This window comes from Dermochelys coriacea, chromosome 11, assembly GCF_009764565.3.
Source record: "Dermochelys coriacea isolate rDerCor1 chromosome 11, rDerCor1.pri.v4, whole genome shotgun sequence".
In the NCBI taxonomy this organism is placed as follows: domain Eukaryota; kingdom Metazoa; phylum Chordata; order Testudines; family Dermochelyidae; genus Dermochelys; species Dermochelys coriacea.
In genome coordinates this window covers 48403652-48424606 of record NC_050078.2, presented here as the reverse complement: position 1 = coordinate 48424606, position 20955 = coordinate 48403652, and the positions used below count along the sequence as shown (strand labels likewise).

The 20955-nt window shown below is 39.2% G+C and overlaps 1 protein-coding gene across 4 annotated transcripts in view; it reads right to left on the bottom strand.

Moving 5' to 3' along the window:
• Positions 1 to 13255: 13255 nt before the first annotated feature.
• Positions 13256 to 20955, bottom strand: part of DNAJC10 (DnaJ heat shock protein family (Hsp40) member C10) — a 35921-nt gene continuing 28221 nt past the window's right edge. For all 4 annotated transcript variants that reach the window (XM_038422229.2, XM_043505444.1, XM_038422230.2 and 1 more), the window contains 4 exons: positions 20553 to 20700; positions 18812 to 18931; positions 17303 to 17422; positions 13256 to 16159 (listed from right to left, as the gene is read on the bottom strand). In XM_038422229.2, the coding sequence (XP_038278157.1) occupies positions 16148 to 16159; positions 17303 to 17422; positions 18812 to 18931; positions 20553 to 20700 (400 nt within the window). In that variant the 3' untranslated portion in view covers positions 13256 to 16147. The remainder of the gene's footprint in view (positions 16160 to 17302; positions 17423 to 18811; positions 18932 to 20552; positions 20701 to 20955) is intronic.

The following is a 20955-nucleotide window of genomic DNA, read 5'->3' as shown; positions in this document are numbered from 1 at the left end:
CCTAGATCCATCGTTTTAGACACCTCTGTTAACATATCAGAAGATATTTCTGCTTTCATGTCTGCTCTTGTGCCAACTACTGTAACTTCCTTCTTAATGGTCTTCCTAAGTATGGAGAACCAGAAATCTCAACTCTTCACTGGTTTCAGAGTAGCAGCCGTGTTAGTCTGTATTTGCAAAAAGAAAAGGAGTACTTGTGGCACCTTAGAGACTAACAAATTTATTAGAGCATAAGCTTTCGTGAGCTACAGCTTACTTCATTGGATGCATTTGGTGGAAAATACAGAGCGGAGATTTATATACACACACAGAGAACATGAAACAATGGGTTTTATCACACACGCTGTAAGGAGAGTGATCACTTAAGGTTTCAGAGTAGCAGCCGTATTAGTCTCTAAGGTGCCACGGGTACTCCTTTTCTTTTTGCGAATACAGACTAACAAATTTATTAGAGCATAAGCTTTCGTGAGCTACAGCTCACGAATGTAATGTAATGCATCCGATGAAGTGAGCTGTAGCTCACGAAAGCTTATGCTCTAATAAATTTGTTAGTCTCTAAGGTGCCACGGGTAGTCCTTTTCTTTTTGATCACTTAAGATGAGCCATCACCAGCAGCGGGTGGGAGGGGAGGGAGGAAAACTTTCATGGTGACAAGCAAGGTAGGCTATTTCCAGCAGTTAACAAGAACATCTGAGGCACAGTGGGGGGTGGGGTGGGGGGGAGAAATAACATGGGGAAATAATGACAGGTTTCAGAGTAGCAGCCCTGTTAGTCTGTATTCGCAAAAAGAAAAGGAGTACTTGTGGCACCTTAGAGACTAACAAATTTATTTGAGCATAAGTCCGATGAAGTGAGCTGTAGCTCACGAAAGCTTATGCTCTAATAAATTTGTTAGTCTCTAAGGTGCCACAAGTACTCCTTTTCTTTTTATGGGGAAATAGTTTTACTTTGTGTAATGACTCATCCATTCCCAGTCTCTATTCAAGCCTAAGTTAATAGTATCCAGTTTGCAAATTAATTCCAATTCAGCAGTCTCTCGCTGGAGTCTGTTTCTGAAGCTTTTTTGTTGAAGGCTAGCCACCCTCAGGTCTGTAATCGAGTGACCAGAGAGATTGAAGTGTTCTCCAACTGGTTTTTGAATGTTATAATTCTTGACATCTGATTTGTGTCCATTTATTCTTTTACGTAGAGACTGTCCAGTTTGACCAATGTACATGGCAGAGGGGCATTGCTGGCACATGTTGGCATATATCACATTGGTAGATGCGCAGGTGAACGAGCCTCTGATAGTGTGGCTGATGTGATTAGGCCCTATGATGGTGTCCCCTGAATAGATATGTGGACAGAGTTGGCAACGGGCTTTGTTGCAAGGATAGGTTCCTGGGTTAGTGGTTCTGTTGTGTGGTGTGTTGCTGGTGAGTATTTGCTTCAGGTTGGGGGGGCTGTCTGTAAGGAAGGACTGGCCTGTCTCCCAAGATCTGTGAGAGTGATGGATCGTCCTTCAGGATGGGTTGTAGATCCTTGATGATGCGTTGGAGAGGTTTTAGTTGGGGGCTGAAGGTGATGGCTAGTGGCGTTCTGTTATTTTCTTTGTTGGGCCTGTCCTGTAGTAGGTGACTTCTGGGTACTCTTCTGGCTCTGTCAATCTGTTTCTTCACTTCAACAGGTGGGTATTGTAGTTGTAGGAATGCATGATAGAGATCTTGTAGGTGTTTGTGTCTGTCTGAGGGGTTGGAGCAAATGCGGTTATATCGTAGCGCTTGGCTGTAGACAATGAATCGAGTGGTGTGATCTGGATGAAAGCTAGAGGCATGTAGGTAGGAATAGCGGTCAGTAGGTTTCCAATATAGGGTGGTGGTTATGTGACCATCACTTATTAGCACTGTAGTGTCCAGGAAGTGGCTCTCTTGTGTGGACTGGTCCAGGCTGAGGTTGATGGTGGGATGGAAATTGTTGAAATCCTGGTGGAATTCCTCAAGGGCTTCTTTTCCATGGGTCCAGATGATGAAGATGTCATCAATGTAGCGCAAGTAGAGTAGGGGCATTAGGGGACGAGAGCTGAGGAAGCGTTGTTCTAAGTCAGCCATAAAAATGTTGGCATCCTGTGGGGCCATGCGGGTACCCATCGCAGTGCCGCTGATTTGAAGGTATACATTGTCACCAAATGTGAAATAGTTATGGGTCAGGACAAAGTCGCAAAGTTCTGCCACCAGGTTAGCCGTGACAGTATCGGGGATACTGTTCCTGACGGCTTGTAGTCCATCTTTGTGTGGAATGTTGGTGTAGAGGGCTTCTACATCCATAGTGGCTAGGATGGTGTTTTTAGAAAGATCACCAATGGATTGTAGTTTCCTCAGGAAGTCAGTGGTGTCTTGAAGATAGCTGGGAGTGCTGGTAACGTAGGGCCTGAGGACGGAGTCTACATAGTCAGACAATCCTGCTGTCAGGGTGCCAATGCCTGAGATGATGGGGCGTCCAGGATTTCCAGGTTTATGGATCTTGGGTAGCAGATAGAATACCCCAGGTCGGGATTCTAGGGGTGTGTCTGTGCGGATTTGTTCTTGTGCTTTTTCAGGGAGTTTCTTGAGCAAATGCTGTAGTTTCTTTTGGTAACTCTCAGTGGGATCAGAGGGTAATGGCTTGTAGAAAGTGGTGTTGGAGAGCTGCCTAGTAGCCTCTTGTTCATACTCCGACCTATTCATGATGACGACAGCACCTCCTTTGTCAGCCTTTTTGATTATGATGTCAGAGTTGTTTCTGAGGCTGTTTTTCATGTTCTCTGTGTGTGTATATAAATCTCCGCTCTGTATTTTCCACCAAATGCATCCGATGAAGTGAGCTGTAACTCACGAAAGCTTATGCTCAAATAAATTTGTTAGCCTCTAAGGTGCCACAAGTATTCCTTTTCTTTTTGCGAACTCTTCACTGGTATCCAAAACCAGAGTATCAGTTCTTTGCCAGCTTTTTATCCATTTCAAAGTCTAGACCAAAATCCACCTTGTCTATCTTCTCTCTCTCTCCCTCCCTCCCTTTCTTTCCCTCCCTACTTCCTTTTCCTTTGTAGTCCACACAAGTGGCTGATGGATCTATGCTTCTCCCAGGTTGCTCCCAAAATCTGGAACAACCTCCCTATTTCTTTGTATTTAATGCCCTTATTCTTTCCAAATTGAATCTCTTCTTTCTGTCTTATGATTGTCTAATAAATCTAAGAAATCCTGTTTCCCCCCCATACCGGAAGTAACTTGTTCACTCTGAAAGATGGCCATTGCATCACCTCTTACCTGTGCCCTGCAGAGAGATTTAGAGTACATTGCAAACCACACTGTAGTTTATTTATATCCAATACACTCATAGTTTGCATGTACAGACTAATCAGCCATGGACCATTTTGTGATGCTGTTCTATAAATGATGCTACTGAGAAATTATATTTTCCTTTAATTTGAAATGACAGATACTCTGTCTCTTCTTGCATGTTGATAGACATTACCAATTCCAACAATATTCCTCAGCATAGTAGATCCAGAGTATATCAAGTTAGTAGAATTTTTTCAACACAAAGGAAACTTTAAAAGTCTTAGCATCCCTTTCTCCAACCTTTCATCCATCTTATCTTTAAAACTGCTGAACCTGCAGCTTCTTGTATGGGAGCAGATTGCTGCGTTTACACAGAGCCCCAAAGTCAATGGGTCTCCAACGTGGGCACAGCTGTCCACCTGCACACAAGATCTTGCAGGATTAGAGCCAGAGATGGTACTCTTTGGGAAAAGGACTATTCCTTAGATTGTATGTACAAAGTCTGGCACAGTGGGGCCCTGATCTGGGTTGGAACCGCTAAATGACAAATATTAAATAATGCAACCACTGAATATCAATAGTCTTTTGTTAAGTATTTTGTAAATTTCAATTGAGAATGGTGGTCAAAGGTTCAATTCAGATAACCCCTCTAAAATTCACAGGCCTTTTCACTGTTTTTTGATCTGAGAATTGAACTGGACATTATGCATAAATAGGCTCTATTCACATGTGAAACCAGAAGTGCTGGGTCACATGACTAGCTACACTTATCGGACATAAAAAAGGGGGAGGAAGGGTTGATTTAAGTTTTAGGAGCAGTTTTTACTTTGTCCAAACTGGTTCACCCAGAAAGGAAGATTCTAAATTATTAGGTGCTATTAATTTCAGAGCACAGTTTTGTTTGTTCATAAAGTAACATTCATGTGACCTTTGCAAAATCCTAATGTTTCAATCATATAGAATCTGGAATTGTAGACTAGCATTAAACTGCACCTTAGAATTATTTTGCTATAATCTAATTGCTTACTTGTTTTAAATAATTCAATTTATAGAATTTGTACTACCAAGAGAAAATTTCCATAAAACAAAGGGTCAAATTCTCCCTTGAATGACTACAAAAAGAGTTATTTGAGATGTACAAAACAGAATATAGCTCTGTTATTTATGAATAATCATAACAATTAAAAAGCTGAGGGAAGGAAGAGTCTGAGCAACTTTACAATTGACAAAAACATTGGGAGAGCAAATAAAGGGTATAAATAAAGCAGAAAAGTCAGGAATATTCATTGTGAGGAAGTGGGGAAAAATAGCTTTCTGTTGGAGGTTCTGTGACTTTAACAACAAAGTAACATGCTGTTGTGAAGGGACTGTTGTGAAAATTAAGTAGTCCATTAAGACTAGCTTTTAGGCTTCTGATGGCCATCTCTCTTCTGGTGTTGTATACAGTGTAGTAGTAGCAGTGTTGGTCCCAGGATATTAGAAAGACAAGGTGGCTTGTGTCTCTCACCAACAGAAACTGGTCCAATAAAAGGTATTACCTCACCCCCCTTATCGCTCTTCTGAATCATGTTTAGAAGCCATCACTTTACATGTAGACCCAATTCTATGATGGTCTGAGCACTCTCAACATCCCTGGATGGCACTGGGAGTAGAAGGTGCACAGCACCTTACAGGATGAGGCCCATAATGAAATAAAAGAGACAGGAAGCGAGGGTAATAATTGTAAAAATTCTTACCTTTTGCCTTTCCAGTGGGACTTGTCCTACAAATTCTTACTTCCAGAAACAGCCCCAGTGACTCAGCTAGGACTGTTCATGTAACAATTTGCAGGTCCATGTCCAGTAAGAACTGACAGTTTCTCTCAATTTGTTGTGGTTAATGCTTTTGTTGATTCATGTCCATACAGAAATGGATTTAGAGAATAGGATTTTTTTTTTTGCTGGGGGCATGGGAGTGGCAAGGGTGGAAGGATGAAATCAAATGGGCAATGGAGAAATGTTATTTCACTTAGCTTTTATTGGATGTTCTCAAATTGATCCTGGGAGCACTTGTTAAGGATTTATAGAAAACTGGATGATCACATGGTGTTTTCTTCTCCTCTTTTTTATAAAATCAGGTTGATTATTTAGGTAGCTTGAGATTTGAGTCAGTACTCATGAATTTTTCTTTATCTTCAAGCAACAAAAATATAAATTTCAGCTCATCTCAGAACAGTATGAGAAGTACCTGAGAATAAACTATCAGAAACCAATGTAATTTGCATTCAGCATATGGACTGAGGACTAAAATTACTGTGTAGACATGAGGCTGATCTTTGACTCTAAAGGTACATTTGAGCGTGAAGGCCGGAGAAAATGATTTTAAGAACACTAAAGGTTATACACTTTGTCTTTTTGTCCTGAGACTGCAAGCATGTCTTCAAGTGACTCATGTGAGGACCATATCCCAAATCTTTACTGCCACCTGCTGACAATCACTTTATCTGTCATAAGAAAAGGAGTACTTGTGGCACCTTAGAGACTAACAAATTTATTTGAGCATAAGCTTTCGTGAGCTACAGCTTACTTCATCGGATGCATTCGGTGGAAAATGCATCTGATGAAGTGAGCTGTAGCTCACGAAAGCTTATGCTCAAATAAATTTGTTAGTCTCTAAGGTGCCACAAGTACTCCTTTTCTTTTCACAAATACAGACTAACACGGCTGCTACTCTGAAATTTATCTGTCATGTCTTTCTAACTGTAATACCTACTTTAGCTGTATTTATTACCTCCCAAACCAGGACTGAAAAACAGAGAAGGAAAATATGGTATTAGTAAGGGATTTGCACTGGCTGCCAGTTGGTCTCTTGGTGTGTGATTCAGAAAGCCCTAACTAGCTGGGTATCTACCTACTTGCAAGATCACCTCTCTCCTGTTGATGCTGGAGCTGGATTTCCTTCACTGTAAAGAGAGGGCAGTTCCAGCAGGGCATTCTCAGGGCCCTGGAACTCGCTCCCCATCTTTGGTTTAAAATAGCTGAATATGATCCTGAGCATGTTTGCAAAAACCATTTGTTTGAAAGGGTGAGGAGGAGCATGTTCCTGGGTATTATTTGGGGCTGGGGAGCTTTTCTATTTTGCCTTCTGGCTGAGTTAAGTTACCTCCACTTGATTATTGAAAGCTATTGGCCAAAGGAGTTTATTTGTATACTGTTTGGTATTAATGCTTCTGGGTGGCTACTATTGTCAGGGGGCTCAGAGGCCCAAATCTCAAAGCTATTCCCTATGGGAGGTAGTTGCCTAAATACTTTTGAGGATCTGGGCCATTAACACACATAAAAACAACTGGTTTCAGAGTAGCAGCCGTGTTAGTCTGTATTCGCAAAAAGAAAAGGCGTACTTGTGGCAGCTTAGAGACTAAAATGCCACAAGTACGCCTTTTCTTTTTACAAAAACAACTGTGGTTGATTTTTATCTGGCTTAGTTCTTAGAAAGTTTATCTGCTTCAGGTTTCCTTCAACAGCTCTTGGCTAAAGCTTTCTTGTATAATGTAATTTTAGTGAGTCATGAAAACAGATAGTGCTTCTCCTTCATCCAGTAGAGGGAGTCTACTGTCCCATGATCCTCTTGAGGCGATGACGGTTTTACCTCCTCTAGAATGGCAGCATTGTGCCTGGTGCATTAAAAATGAACAAATCAATTAATATTTTATAACCCACATATGACAGGCTTTTATTCTGTGGTTTCAATGCATCCATGGCTAGCAACAGAATGTGCAACAAGCCAGGGCATTTTAAAGTGAAAATGGCCAAAGTGGTGTCAGCCATCAGAGTTTTGGCAAAAGAAGCTGCTTCCACAGCACTGTGACACCTGAGGGCAAGTGTGGTACTTTGGGATAATATCAAGCTGTGTTTACACTGTGAAGGCAATTCACTTGGGGTGTTTTTAAAGACATTCCACATCTGATCAAAACACCAGATGTCTTGACTGAGTTCTAAAATTGGTCTTGAAGACAAGTTGGCACCGACTACACCAGCAGCCAAAGTGTTTTCCACCGTGGTAGGAATGAGATCAGGATGGATCCGTTAGCAACATGCACTATCTACAAAAGCATCCGATGAAGTGAGCTGTAGCTCACGAAAGCTTATGCTCACATAAATTTGTTAGTCTCTAAGGTGCCACAAGTACTCCTTTTCTATCTACAATGGGTCACTTTCCTATCCTACACAGGGACTTAGTGGCTTCTGATTCATCTAGTTTTGTCCCAGTCTCTTTGTCAGGTGTTTTATGGACACTCTCAACATTTAAAAAGGTTGGGGAAACAAGGCACTCCATCATCTGTTCTGTTTACTGCTGTCCATTGAAGCATCCAGAGTTTATTCCAGTTTTAAATCGACAGCAAATGAGAATTTGGCTTATGAAAGTGTCAGTGAATGTGCAAAGAGTTTCATTCTTTTTTCCTCCAGAGTCTGCATATTTCCTTTTATTCTGTCAGGACTTTATCTCAGGGTTTTCCCTTGTCAGAGACGCAAAAAGAAAATCCATTTAAAAAACCAAACGCAACAAATGTCACCTCTGTAGTATGCAAGGTCCTGGAAAAAATTTTGAAGGAGAAATTAGTTAAGGACATTGAAGTCAATGGTAAATGGGACAAAATACAACATGGTTTTACAAAAGGTAGATCGTGCCAAACCAATCTAATCTCCTTTTTTGAAAAAGTAACAGATTTTTTAGATAAAGGAAATGCAGTGGATCTAATTTACCTAGATTTCAGTAAGGCATTTGATACCGTGCCACATGGGGAATTATTAGTTAAATTGGAGAAGATGGGGATCAATATGAACATCAGAAGGTGGATAAGGAATTGGTTAAAGGGGAGACTGCAACGGGTCCTACTGAAAGGCGAACTGTCAGGTTGGAGGGAGGTTACCAGTGGAGTTCCTCAGGGATCGGTTTTGGGACCAATCTTATTTAATCTTTTTGTTACTGACCTTGGCACAAAAAGTGGGAGTGTGCTAATAAAGTTTGCAGATGATACAAAGCTGGGAGGTATTGCCAATTCGGAGAAGGATCGGGATATTATACAGGAGGATCTGGATGACCTTGTAAACTGGAGTAATAGTAATAGGATGAAATTTAATAGTGAGAAGTGTAAGGTCATGCATTTAGGGATTAATAACAAGAATTTGTTATAAGTTGGGGATGCATCAATTAGAAGTAACGGAAGAGGAGAAGGACCTTGGAGTATTGGTTGATCATAGGATGACTATGAGCTGCCAATGTGATATGGCTGTGAAAAAAGCTAATGCGGTTTTGGGATGCATCAGGAGAGGCATTTCCAGTAGGGATAAGGAGGTTTTAGTACCGTTATACAAGGCCCTGGTGAGACCTCACCTAGAATACTGTGTGCAGTTCTGGTCTCCCATGTTTAAAAAGGATGAATTCAAACTGGAGCAGGTACAGAGAAGGGCTACTAGGATGATCCGAGGAATGGAAAACTTGTCTTATGAAAGGAGACTTAAGGAGCTTGGCTTGTTTAGCCTAACTAAAAGAAGGTTGAGGGGAGATATGATTGCTCTCTATAAATATATCAGAGGGATAAATATAGGAGAGGGAGAGGAATTATTTAAGCTCAGCACCAATGTGGACACAAGAACAAATGGGTATAAACTGGCCACCAGGAAGTTTAGACTTGAAATCAGACGAAGGTTTTTAACCATCAGAGGAGTGAAGTTTTGGAATAACCTTCCAAGGGAAGCAGTGGGGGCAAAAGATCTATCTGGTTTTAAGATTCTACTCGATAAGTTTATGGAGGAGATGGTATGATGGGATAATGGGATTTTGGTAAGTAATTGATCTTTAAATATTCAGGGTAAATAGGCCAAATCCCCTGAGATGGGATATTAGATGGATGGGATCTGATTTACTATAGAAAACTCTTTCCTGGTATCTGGCTGGTGAATCTTGCCCATGTGCTCAGGGTTTGGCTGATTGCCATGTTTGGGGTCGGGAGGGAGTTTTCCTCCAGGGCAGATTGGAGAGGCCCTGGAGGTTTTTTTGCCTACCTCTGTAGCATGGGGCATGGTTGACTGGAGGGAGGCTTCTCTGCTCCTTGAAGTTTTGAACCATGATTTGAGGACTTCAATAGCTCAGACATGGGTGAGGTTTTTCATAGGAGTGGTGGGTGACATTCTGTGGCCTGCGCTGTGCAGGAGGTCGGACTAGATGATCAGAGTGGTCCCTTCTGACCTTAGTATCTATGAATCTATAAATAAACTTTAGCAGCAAGGCATGAGACTACCCAGCCAGAAAGGAAGAGTCAATAAGATTGTTTGTGAGCCTAGTGTTGATGAGACACATTTTAATTAACTTAAATTCCATTCACACTCTTCCATTAGCTCCAGGTTTTTTTTTGTAAACTGAGTGTGGTCAAATGATATCCACAGAGATTTACAATAGCACTGACAGTCACCCATGTGGTATTTCAGGTGGAGGTATAGATGCCCATCCTTACCTCAGGCTGAGGAGCACTCTGTGAAAGTCCAGAGGTGTTGAAATGATGTAAAACCACTTTTGCACTTCCCCAATCCTGGGGTTGCCCAGCACTGGCCCAGTTCATTGGTGTGTTAGGACAATTTGAGAACTGCTCTAATGTGTGCCCATAGCAGTTGGCAGTGTCCAAGGCATAAGGACAATGGGGCTATATCCTCTTACCCAACTCAGGCCCCCTATGCCAGCTAAAGGGATATATGCCACCCAAAAATAATCTTTTATTTGGGTGATCCTTCTATGACTTGCAAATCTGGCATTAGCCTTGTACCAGTAGAGCAGTTCACAGCTGCTGTGGTATGAGGAGAATCTGGCCCACAGTATGCTGATAAAGCAGGTCCCAGCATATGATACTCTGACCTATGGATCAACCCAGATCACTAACCCTCAGTGGGGCAAAGTCTGGATGTCTCTACCTTAAAATAATCCCACACTTTCCTAACCAGCACAATGGTGGTGGTGGGGAACCTTTTCCCATGCACTCAGATATCACGATGTTGGGGGCTGGATTAGAATATAGATAGAACCTGACTGGGGTTGTATTTATATTCCCATGCATAACCCCTAACTCCATTTTTCTCAAAAAAGAACAACAAAATACCTATCACCCTTCCAAGTAATATTTTTTTTTTCCATTAGAGCAAACTTGTTCTGCAAGTTCAATGACATTGTTGGCGCTGTCTTGTTTTTACTGGAAAAAAACTTCAGATTCCTGACTTCAGAGGCAAAACTGAATCTAACATCTGCCCAAAATATTTGGTTTCCAAGAGCGTTTGCACTAATACAGAAGGCAAGAACTGTATTTATCTCTAAATTCAATTAGAAGGGATTGTGTTTATTCCTGTATTTTCACTGCAGCTGATCTAAATGCATTCAGCAACAATCACCCAGCCAGGGACCCTCCTCTTTTAGTTTTTAACAAGTTTGGGCTCCTGCACTCTACTAATGGTTGTGTATGAAGAAAACATTTGAAAGTCGGGCATACAAATGGCAAGAACCATTATGCACACTTATGACCACATCTAATATATATGATCTAAGCCAAGTCTTGCCTCACTTACTTCTGTGGGATCACAATTTTGAATCAGTATGTGAATGTAAACAGAAGTAAGGTTCTCATCAACTTTCTCACCCATACTGGACCTATATAATACTTTCTTTTACTAATGATGAGTAAAAACAAGTGTAATCATAATGGTTGGGGCACCTTTATTATAGTGTATGCAATCCAGAATACTATAATCAACACATTGTCAGCTGGATATTTCATTTTCTTCCTCCACATTCTTTTGAAATCTACCAGCTGACGATATCACTATGGCGATTAGCATTAATAGTAGTACTTCAAATGAATCTATTGTCCATAGAAAAGTATTGCAATACTGTGTACCTATAATCTGTGCTTCAGTACAGCTCCCCCTCCCCCTGTGTGGGAAAACGTTCATCACTTTTCCATCTTCAAGTTAAAAACACTTCTTAATTGTGTCAAATTATTCAAGGAAAAGAAGTAACTTTGCATGCTATCCTACCAGTATGTTCAGGCTGCCAAATTCTCAATTTCAAGATATTAATTGAACAAGCTTGTACTTTGTTTCATATGCTTTTTAAGTAACATTTTAAGACCTATTTGTTTCAGCAATGACTATTTATGTATCAGTTTAATTATGAAGACTTACTGATGCTTTTATGTATACTTAAAAGACTTGATATCTGGGAATTGGAGAATACATACAAGGTGTAATGGACTTGACTCAGATATGTAAGGTTTTCAAATAAAGAATCTGTAAATAGAATTGATGTATAAAACTCCTTTTTGGGAGCAAGTAGGGAGTGGGGAAGAAAATTTAAAAGTGAAGTGAATGGTATAAAGGGCCAGATTTACAAAGGCATTTAGGTGCCTAAAGACCGATAAATGTGTGGTGGGATTCACAAAAGCACCGAACTGGGTTAGGTGCCTAATTCCCCTTGAAAAACACCTAATACCTTTCTACATCTGGACTTCAAACTTAGCATCAGTTGTTCAGTTCAAGTGCTTCATACTTTAGAAAGAAATGAAGGAAACAAATTTAGTAATAATAGATCCCAGCATAGATGACTTGATGTATTGCTAGCTGGTTTAAGGATGAGATTATTAGGACTTGACAAGCTTCTGATGTAGGAAGCAAAAGATGGTTTGTTTTTTTACAAATGGCTTGAGAAGAAAACTAACCCCCCCACACCTCCAAACTCTGAAACATAAAGCTGTGTTAGATTTTATAATAATTATGGTTGATTTTACAACTACTGAAAAATATAGTGCTTCCAAAATTAATCAAACTTGAAATGTGATTGTTAGAAATCAAACTTAAACTTACAGCTTGGATATCCATATTATTAAACTTATTCTGCTTAGCAGTCAAAACCAAGTCTTTCAACCAGATGTGCTACTAAGTCAACTCCATACCTGAAATCAACCTGTGATCCTTCTTGCTTTATACATCAGATCAGCAGTTAAGATTCAAGCAGCAAAACATGGCTGACAAATTTGTTAGTCAGAGATGACAGTTTACTTTTCTGCAGCTAACTAGCTCTGTGGCCCTAACTGTGGCAAACCCATCCTCATTAAAGCAAACATAATTCAAAGAGCCAAAGGCCCATTTCCAAAACCTCCAAATCTGTCAGGACAACTCATGCACATCTTACATATGTCTCACCCTTACACTACACGCTGGACAACCTTTGTTTCACATACAATTCCATGATGTGGGGCAAGGGAGGGAAGAAGCCCAGCTGTATTAGTTTGCTGTGTGTAACATGAGAAATTTGACAGGCTTGACATCATTGACAGGGGGAGGGATAGCTCAGTGGTCTGAGCATTGGCCTGCTAAACCCAGGGTTGCGAGTTCAATCCCTGAGGGGGCCGCTTAGGGATCTGGGGCAAAAACTGGGGGATTGGTCCTGCTTTGAGCAGGGGGTTAGACTAGATGACCTCCTGAGGTCCCTTCCAACCCTGATATTCTATGATTTAATACCCTAGTATCTTCAGCAGCTGAAGCCCTGGAGAGTGCTGGTTGTGCTCTGGCTTGACTGAGAGACATTCCATGGACTCCAGCCAAAGAAATCCTTTGCACCTCAGGTATTTCATCCTGTGGAGCATGAGTGGTGGATTGAGAGTGAGAGAAGGGGCACTGAATGTTGTTTAAAAAGGAAATAGCTGAAGAATCATCAGGGCTGGGTATCCTAACACTTCCACAGAGGGAGAAAGTTATGGTATTGATGGAATAATGTTGCTGGCGGGGATTGGTAAGATTCAAGCTTTATTGTATGTTTCTTCAGAGGAGAGGAAATAAGGAACCATTGAACATCACTTCTTAAATCAGAGCTTCCAGTTTATATACGAATCATGATTCATCTTCCAGTTTATTGCATATACAAAAAGGCTATTAGGTGTGTTCTTTTGAAGAATTTTTTAATGTAAACACTATACTTTAAAATATCAAAACAGCAGTTACACAGAGTTTACTTTGAAATGCCAGCTTCTTCTGTATTAGAGACCATGTGCTTTTTAAATTGTCAGTTTAATTCTCTTTGCAAAATTTTTCCATTTTCTCATTTTGTTAGTGGAGTTCTTCAGCATCTCCATTTGTTTTCACTCTGACAGCAGAGCGATTGGTTCTGACTCTTCCCTGATGCTAATTTGAGGGCCAACATCCTGCAATTTATCTTACAGCTTGCAGAATCAGGATCTTCTTCTTTAGTGATCTTGCTATTGTAGGTGTCCTGGACAGTGCATTTAAACTATTATTAAATTATAGATTACTAGCATGAAATTATATGTGATATTAGCAATTGAAAGTAAATGTGCCTTAAAAAAAAGCAAGCTAAATAATGTAAGAATAGTATTTTGCACAGATAGAAATTAAGTCTAGGCTTTGACAGTAAGAAATGGCAGACAAAGCAGTTGCCAAATAAAACCTTGCAAAAGTCTTTGAAAACATACAGCATCCTATAGTAATTTTTCTAACCATAAGCATAAAGAGATGTATTGGAGAGTAGAAGAAAAAACTTCAATATCAAATCCCTAAAAATGTAAAATATAGTTTATACAATATAACTTTTTTCATTTCATGTCTTGAAATTATGCTATGTCAGAGGTGTGGCACATGGCAAGAATCTTTCCAGACTACAGACTTCTACACAAGCTCCTTCACATCAAATTAAATCTTAAACCATTTTTTTCACTTTACTTAGACAAATTACCTCCTCATAGCCCATTTTGTATTTCTTCTCTCCTACAAGGTGAGGTCTCATATCTGTAGACTTCTTGGGCTACCAAATACTGATATTCTGTGGACTGGACACTTCTGATGGGCACAATAGTGTCCTATTTCCATACTATCAATACAAGTTTGGAAGGACTAACATGGGAGGGAATATTATTGAATCTATATGTTCATTTAAGAAAAGTCTAAGTGTTAGAAGGGCTACAGTCCAACTAAGCCAGTTGGTTCTTATGCTCCTATTACTTTAATCAAGAAGAATGTTGTGAATTCTTCGTACTTATTGTCCTAAAATTTCTATAACTATTAACTGCAAGTCAAGGAAGACAGTCCAAACATCTCTGTTACTGTTTGTAGTTCTGCTGGAATGAATTTCGAAAAGTATTATCCAAGAACATAAAACTATGACATCATCCCCTGGAGGAAAGATAGAAAGTGATGGAACGTGAGAAATAAGGTTGCAGTTAAACAGGCACTGACCAAGACAAAAGAGCTTGACTGTTTTGAAGTCACATACATTTTAACACTTTCCTAAGTGTGGAAAGGTCCTTGATAAAAGAAACAGATGTACTACTTTTTTGGGGGGGTCTTTTTTGGTAATATGTATTAAATATCCTGCAAGCAATATAAGTAACTGTAAACATGGGGTAAAAGTATTTGAGTTTGGGTGCCTCAGATTGGCGAGAGTCGCTTTTTGTTTTCATGTGTCTCACACACTAATTTTATTATACAAATTACTCAGTGAGGACAGGACCTCTTAGGAGTTTCTGATGTACTAATCATTATGGTAACTACAGTAGGTTCAATCATGCCAAAGCTGGGTGGGTGGGTGGAAACAGGGAGAAAAGCTCATATGGCAATGGCTAATCTATATTTTAGAGAAGAGTAAATCATTTCAAAGATACAGTGATCTTTTCAAAGAAATTTAACTTACAGTAGACCGTTTTTGTGGACTTCACTAAAACTGAAATGTAAAACGATTTAAATGATGCTAAGTGCAAATGGTGCATATCGAATCCTTTGTTGCATATACAATTTTTTAAAATAACTCAAAAATGACCTCAGTGTTTACATGAACAATGTTAAATGTCCATTATGAAATAGTCAAAATTCAGAAGGCACTTGTACAAAAAGGGGAAATATGCACTGTGGTCAGGTCCATATTTCATGATGAAGATTTTCAAGGGTGTCTGGGGGCGCAGGGTTTGACAGTGGTTATACCAAAACAAGTTAAAAGATGTGTCCCATGTATTCATCTGAGTTAAAAATAAACTGGAACAACTTTACTATGAAACAAGCTGAGAATTCTGTACAGGATACTTCAGTGGTATAACACATTGGTATTTGAGTTGAACATTGAGTTTTGAAATCCTAATGTGGTGAGATGAATTTAAGGGAAAAAAAATAAAAGTTTTTCAAAACTTTTGTCACCTCAGCTGGTAAAATACAGCAATATTCTACAAGGAATATTCTACAAGGAAGTTGATTTGTTGAATATTCTACAAGGAAGTTGATTCTATAAACTTATCCAACTACGGGTTGCTTGGTGAATTACTACAAAATTAAAAACCCAAAACCAAACTTCCATCATCAGATAAGATTATTTTTCCTTCACATTGATGTCAGACAATTCCTTAGTGTTCAGGAAGGGAAAATGCACTCTGCCGTGAGAAAATGAAAGTTTGGCTGGCTTGATTACACACTCGTCCACAGGTTGAATGCAACATTTGTGTGGAGTGTGTGGGAAGAGATGGAATACAAGAGGGTAGATGAAAAGCAAATAGCCCCCACTACTGTCTAAGCCCTTGCTGAAGTTTGTGTCCCCTAATCAAGTGGGGCAGACAGACTATTCCCAAATTTTTGTAATCCCTACACAACAAATAGATAACAAATCCTGCCACAAAGTTTTATAGAATTCATGTGGACAAGCCTCAGTGTCCATGAATTCAAACTAAGGTTCATTTCTGTTTTTCCTATCGTGAAATTAGTCTAACTTATATTTTCATCATGGTGCCTTCTCTTTGTCACAGCTTCAGTATACTCTGACTTTTATCCTCTTCAATATCAGAGTTCATCCTGGGTAATAATAATAATAAACAAAATTACAATCCAAAAGTACTGATCCGATGTTTTTTTTTCTTCACACCAGTAATTTTACTTTTTTTGCACTAGCTCTTTAACACCGTAACCTGGCTGGACAACATTTAGCAAACTCCAATTTTGACATTTAATAATTTAATATTTCCTTCCTGTTGAAACATGGAAATATTAATCTTGGGCTAATATCCCTCTGTACTTATGTCCCCTTGCCTGCCAGGCTCAGGGTAAGTCTACCCTCCAGTGCAAGACCAGGATTCAAACTCCAGCTCAAGTTGGACACCAGCTAATTTCCCACCCCCTACAAACAAATCACATTGACTTATGGTCCCAGAACCCTATGGGGTGGAGGGTCTTGTTCCGAGTCAAGCCAGAATCCAGTGTTCAAGCCCTATTGCTTTGCTGTGTAGACACAGCCCCACTGGACTTGTGCTCTGGGAGTCTGCCCAAAATATCCCAGAATACCAAGGACTGACTTTCCTTGTCCTCTGGACTGTCAAGTCTGGTGGACAATCAAGTTTTCTCTCATTGCACCACTAGCAAAGGGCTAGAGAGGACACATTTTGGGAAGGCGCTAGAAAGTCTGGGATATGGGTGGCTGGACTCAGGCCCACAAAATGCAGTGGACACTGGAGCCCCAGGTTGGGACCCAGGATTCAACAATTTCTAATCTAGGGTTACAAATAAATGTAGATGCTCAAGCCCTAGGTTAACAAACCCAGGTTCTGCTAACTCTAGTTCTACTAAACCAGGGATTACATTGCAGAGTAGGTATACCCAGTATAAGGGACTTGGCTAAAGTTAGTTTTCCAACTAACCCCAACTAATGAATGGCCCCTTGAGATGGTCCTTTTTATATTGCATTCAGCTTTGTCAGGAATGATGCAAAAATAGCATAGGAAGGATGCAGTAACTGGTTCTGTGACAGTACTGCTGAACTGTGCTGTGACCATCCAAACAAGCAGAAAAGCTGACTCAGTAAATACTGTAACTAGACCAAGACTGCATATTAAAAATACAACATTTAATTTAATGGACATAAAGATGAAAGGCTATCAAGATTCTTTAAATAGCTATTCTTTACATTAATACATGTCTTCACAAAGGCCACAAGTTTCCTACCTTGTTTCTAGAAGATTTTTTTCTCTTTCCTTTATTTTTAATGACGGCTAATCTTTCAGTCAGAAGGTCAGCTATGCCCTTTGCATCTCTGCTGTCTATATGCTCTCCAAGAACATTTCTCTTTAAAAAAAGAGGGAGAAGAGTAAATTATCACTTCAAGCCTTCTCTACTGAAGAGAAATGGATCTGGTGACTGCTGAGTGAAATTCACACCCATTCTGGAAACAACTGCAAGGCCCTATGCAGTGCTTAAACTCCCAAATGGGGTGAATATCACCCTTTGGAGAGAGAAAGAGGCATCTGTAAAGTTTGTGTTTTTATAAAATGTCAACTCCCTCAGTAATAATTACTATGGAGTTCCAGTGTGTGTAAAACATGCACATTAAGGAAAACTCTAATGCTTAGCTAGAATATTTGATATGCATATTAAAATATTTACTCAAAATATGAATACATATTTTAGAAATCTATCACTTTGTTACCTATATTCAATAAATCTCTTACTGCAGGTTTGATCTGACAAACATTCATTCAGAGAGAAATCCCATAGAAGTGAATGGGATTACTATGTGAGTACAGACTAGTTTCAGGGGTAAGGATTTGCAGAATCATGCTCTTAATATTGCCCAATAGAGGGTGTTTGTAAATGCAAAGTAAAGTTGAAAGAATCAGCTTTGTCCTTAAAAAGTATTGAAAACTGAACACTTTTTCTTAAACAAAACAAATAATTACAGATCTTGCCATACAATAGCTTGGAAGTTTAATAACAACCAATGATTTCTAATGAACTCTAGGGAAAGCTTTTTTTTTTCCCAGTTGAAAAATGCTGACTTGTCAAAAGCATGATATTTGGTAGAAATGTCACTTTTGACTGAAGTTCATTTGGAAATAAAACTTGAAAAAAATATTTCGATCATCTCAAAACAGAACATCTAAATTTTCTGATTTGACACAACTTTGTTTCACTTTATATAATACAAAATAAAAATCAAACTCTGAATGAAATGTTCTGTTTTATTGACGCAAAGCATTTTCAACTGGATCAAAAATGTTTTAAATTTTGTTTTGCAGGAAATTTTGAAATGTGATGCTTTTGTTCCATTTAGGAGTGAAAACTTGTGACATTTCTCACTAAATGAAAAATCTAGTGCCCACTTAGCTTTACAGTTTTTCCTTACTTTGCACTATCAATTTGTCTAAATAGCAGCTTCCTTTCCCATCAGACACAATGACTATTATCTCTCATTACACTAGTGTTTTCCTGCTACAGAAATTCCAAGTATCATTAAAAAAGCATCAATTTTTAGTGTTTCATTTCCTTTAGAAAGATTAGTTTATGGACTAAATGTTAATATAATCTGAACTAACTATAATACACTTCAACATTTAATTTCCAGTACAAAATTAAGCACAATACAATCTTAAATAGTAGTGGGGATAGACCAGTTAAGCAGCAGTACTTCCCCTCATTGGTTCACACAATGGGGACACTATTTAAACTAGTGTTTACCTTTGCTCCTTGGTAGGGATAAAATTTAACAGTAGGGTAGGCTCTGATGCCAGCCGTCTGACAAGTATGAGCATAAGCTTGACAGTCAATTTTTCCAGCTTTTACTTTTCCTTTTACAGTCTAAAAAAGAAAATTGTTTACCAGAAACCCCATTAGAATAAGCAAAGTTCAAAATTTCCATGCGACTCAGACAACTTGTTATAAATTGGAATTGTAGGAAAAACACACAACATAAAAGTAGGGTATAGAATATGTCCATTTATTTTACCAAGTGCAGATAAAGGGTAAAATAAAAAAAAATACTTAAAGTTCCAGTTTTAAAACTAATGTAGGCACTTGGAAGTCTAAATCCCCTTGATTTTCAGTGAGACTTTGGCTATATCTATAAATGTAGAGTAGGAGTGTAATTTGCAGTTTGTGTGAATGTACCAGTGCAAGCTTTAATCTACTTAGAATGCTAAAAATATGAATGAGAATGCGGTGGTGTAGGCTTCTGCATGGCTGTACAAAGAGCTGAGGTGTGATTTAACAGTTTTGAAAACTACCTACTACATAGAGTGAAGATAAAAAGCAAAATCTTTATTCAGACTGAAAGAAGAAAAAACCGTAAACAAAGAGGCCTGAATAACACTTTTCAAATGGAAAGACCTACGATGAGAGCTGCAGACAGATAAAAACATCCATAAAGGTTGCCTTCTGAGTACCCCCTAATAAGCCCCGATGCAGGAGCATGTGTGCCAGGGATATGGGAGAGATGTGTCCACAGTGGCACCACGGTCAGTGCTGCAGCCCATGGGGCAGCCCTAGGAGATGACTGTAAGCTAGTCAGACCCCCAGAACTGCTGGAGTTGCTGCATTTCCTACAGCAGTCCTGAGTCTGGAGGGCGCAAAGGTATCTTAAAGCCACTTTAGCCTTCCCTTAGTGTTGGTCTGCAAGTTCTGTGCTGCTCCTTTTGAAAGGTGTAGCACAGAATCTCATCCATACAACTTTCAAATTTGTGTTTGTCTTTTCGAGCTCAGTTAGACATGGCTGTCACCAATTTGTCTCCCTATGAAGACATGAACTACTGGGATGCCTTTCTTGTATACCAAAGGAAGGCAAAAGCACTGAACAGAGTCTTGGGTTTTGTTTTTTATTCTGCCACCATTGGTTCTGACCTTAGACAAGTCCCTGAATCTGCCTGTGCCACAGATTCTGATCTGTAAAATAAGACACTTGCCTACTTCACAGAGGAAATGAGGATAAACTCATTAATGTACATGAAACACTTGCATACTGTGGTGACAAACACAACTGGACTGGCAAGCCTATTTAAAAATCACGTCCCTCTTCCCTGTAATGGAAGGGGACCATAATTTCTCTGATTTCTAAGTATTTAAAGTAAGTACAGTAAGTAAGTAAATAAAAAAATTAGAAATTTTAGAGAAGAACTTCTCTCCAATCACATACGCAAGTACCTAATGGTGCTGAGGAAATAAACTGAGAGGGAAATAAAAGGCTTGTTCACATAATGAATTACTGTGCGGCAAATTGGTGCACTGCAGATTCATACCATGGCTTGCTGCCTGGTAACTCACGGTGTAGACATGCCCTGTGATTTATAGTTTTGAAATAAATATTTTACTTCATGTGGCATATAGAACTACTACTCAGTCTACCGAGGAAAAGCTATATAAATAATAATACCTACTTCTTATCAGAAGCAAACTAACTGCTGGTGTCAATAGGTTAAAAACTTACCCTAGCTAGCACCTCAAATTCTGGAGCAAAATTTTGGCAAGGGCCACACCAAGGAGCATAAAAATCAATGACCCAATGATCTTTCCCATTCAAAACTTTTTCTGTGAAGCTCTGAGGTGTCAGATCTATGGATACGTGAGGTAAATAACTGGGGAGAGAGGAAAAACATTTATAATAAAATTAAAAACCTTAAATATATTTAAAATTCCAGTTACACTACAGAAAGCTTCCAGAAATTAGAGAACAGCTATAATGAAATGTAAATAAACACCGTAATACTATTATGTTGAAAGGCCCTTTAGTTTACATGAGGTATAGGTATCTAAGCATTATCTCATCTGTTCTTGAACCAAAAACTAAGGATGTTGTCTAATTTGAGTGTGGGGAGGACAGACCTGTGTCC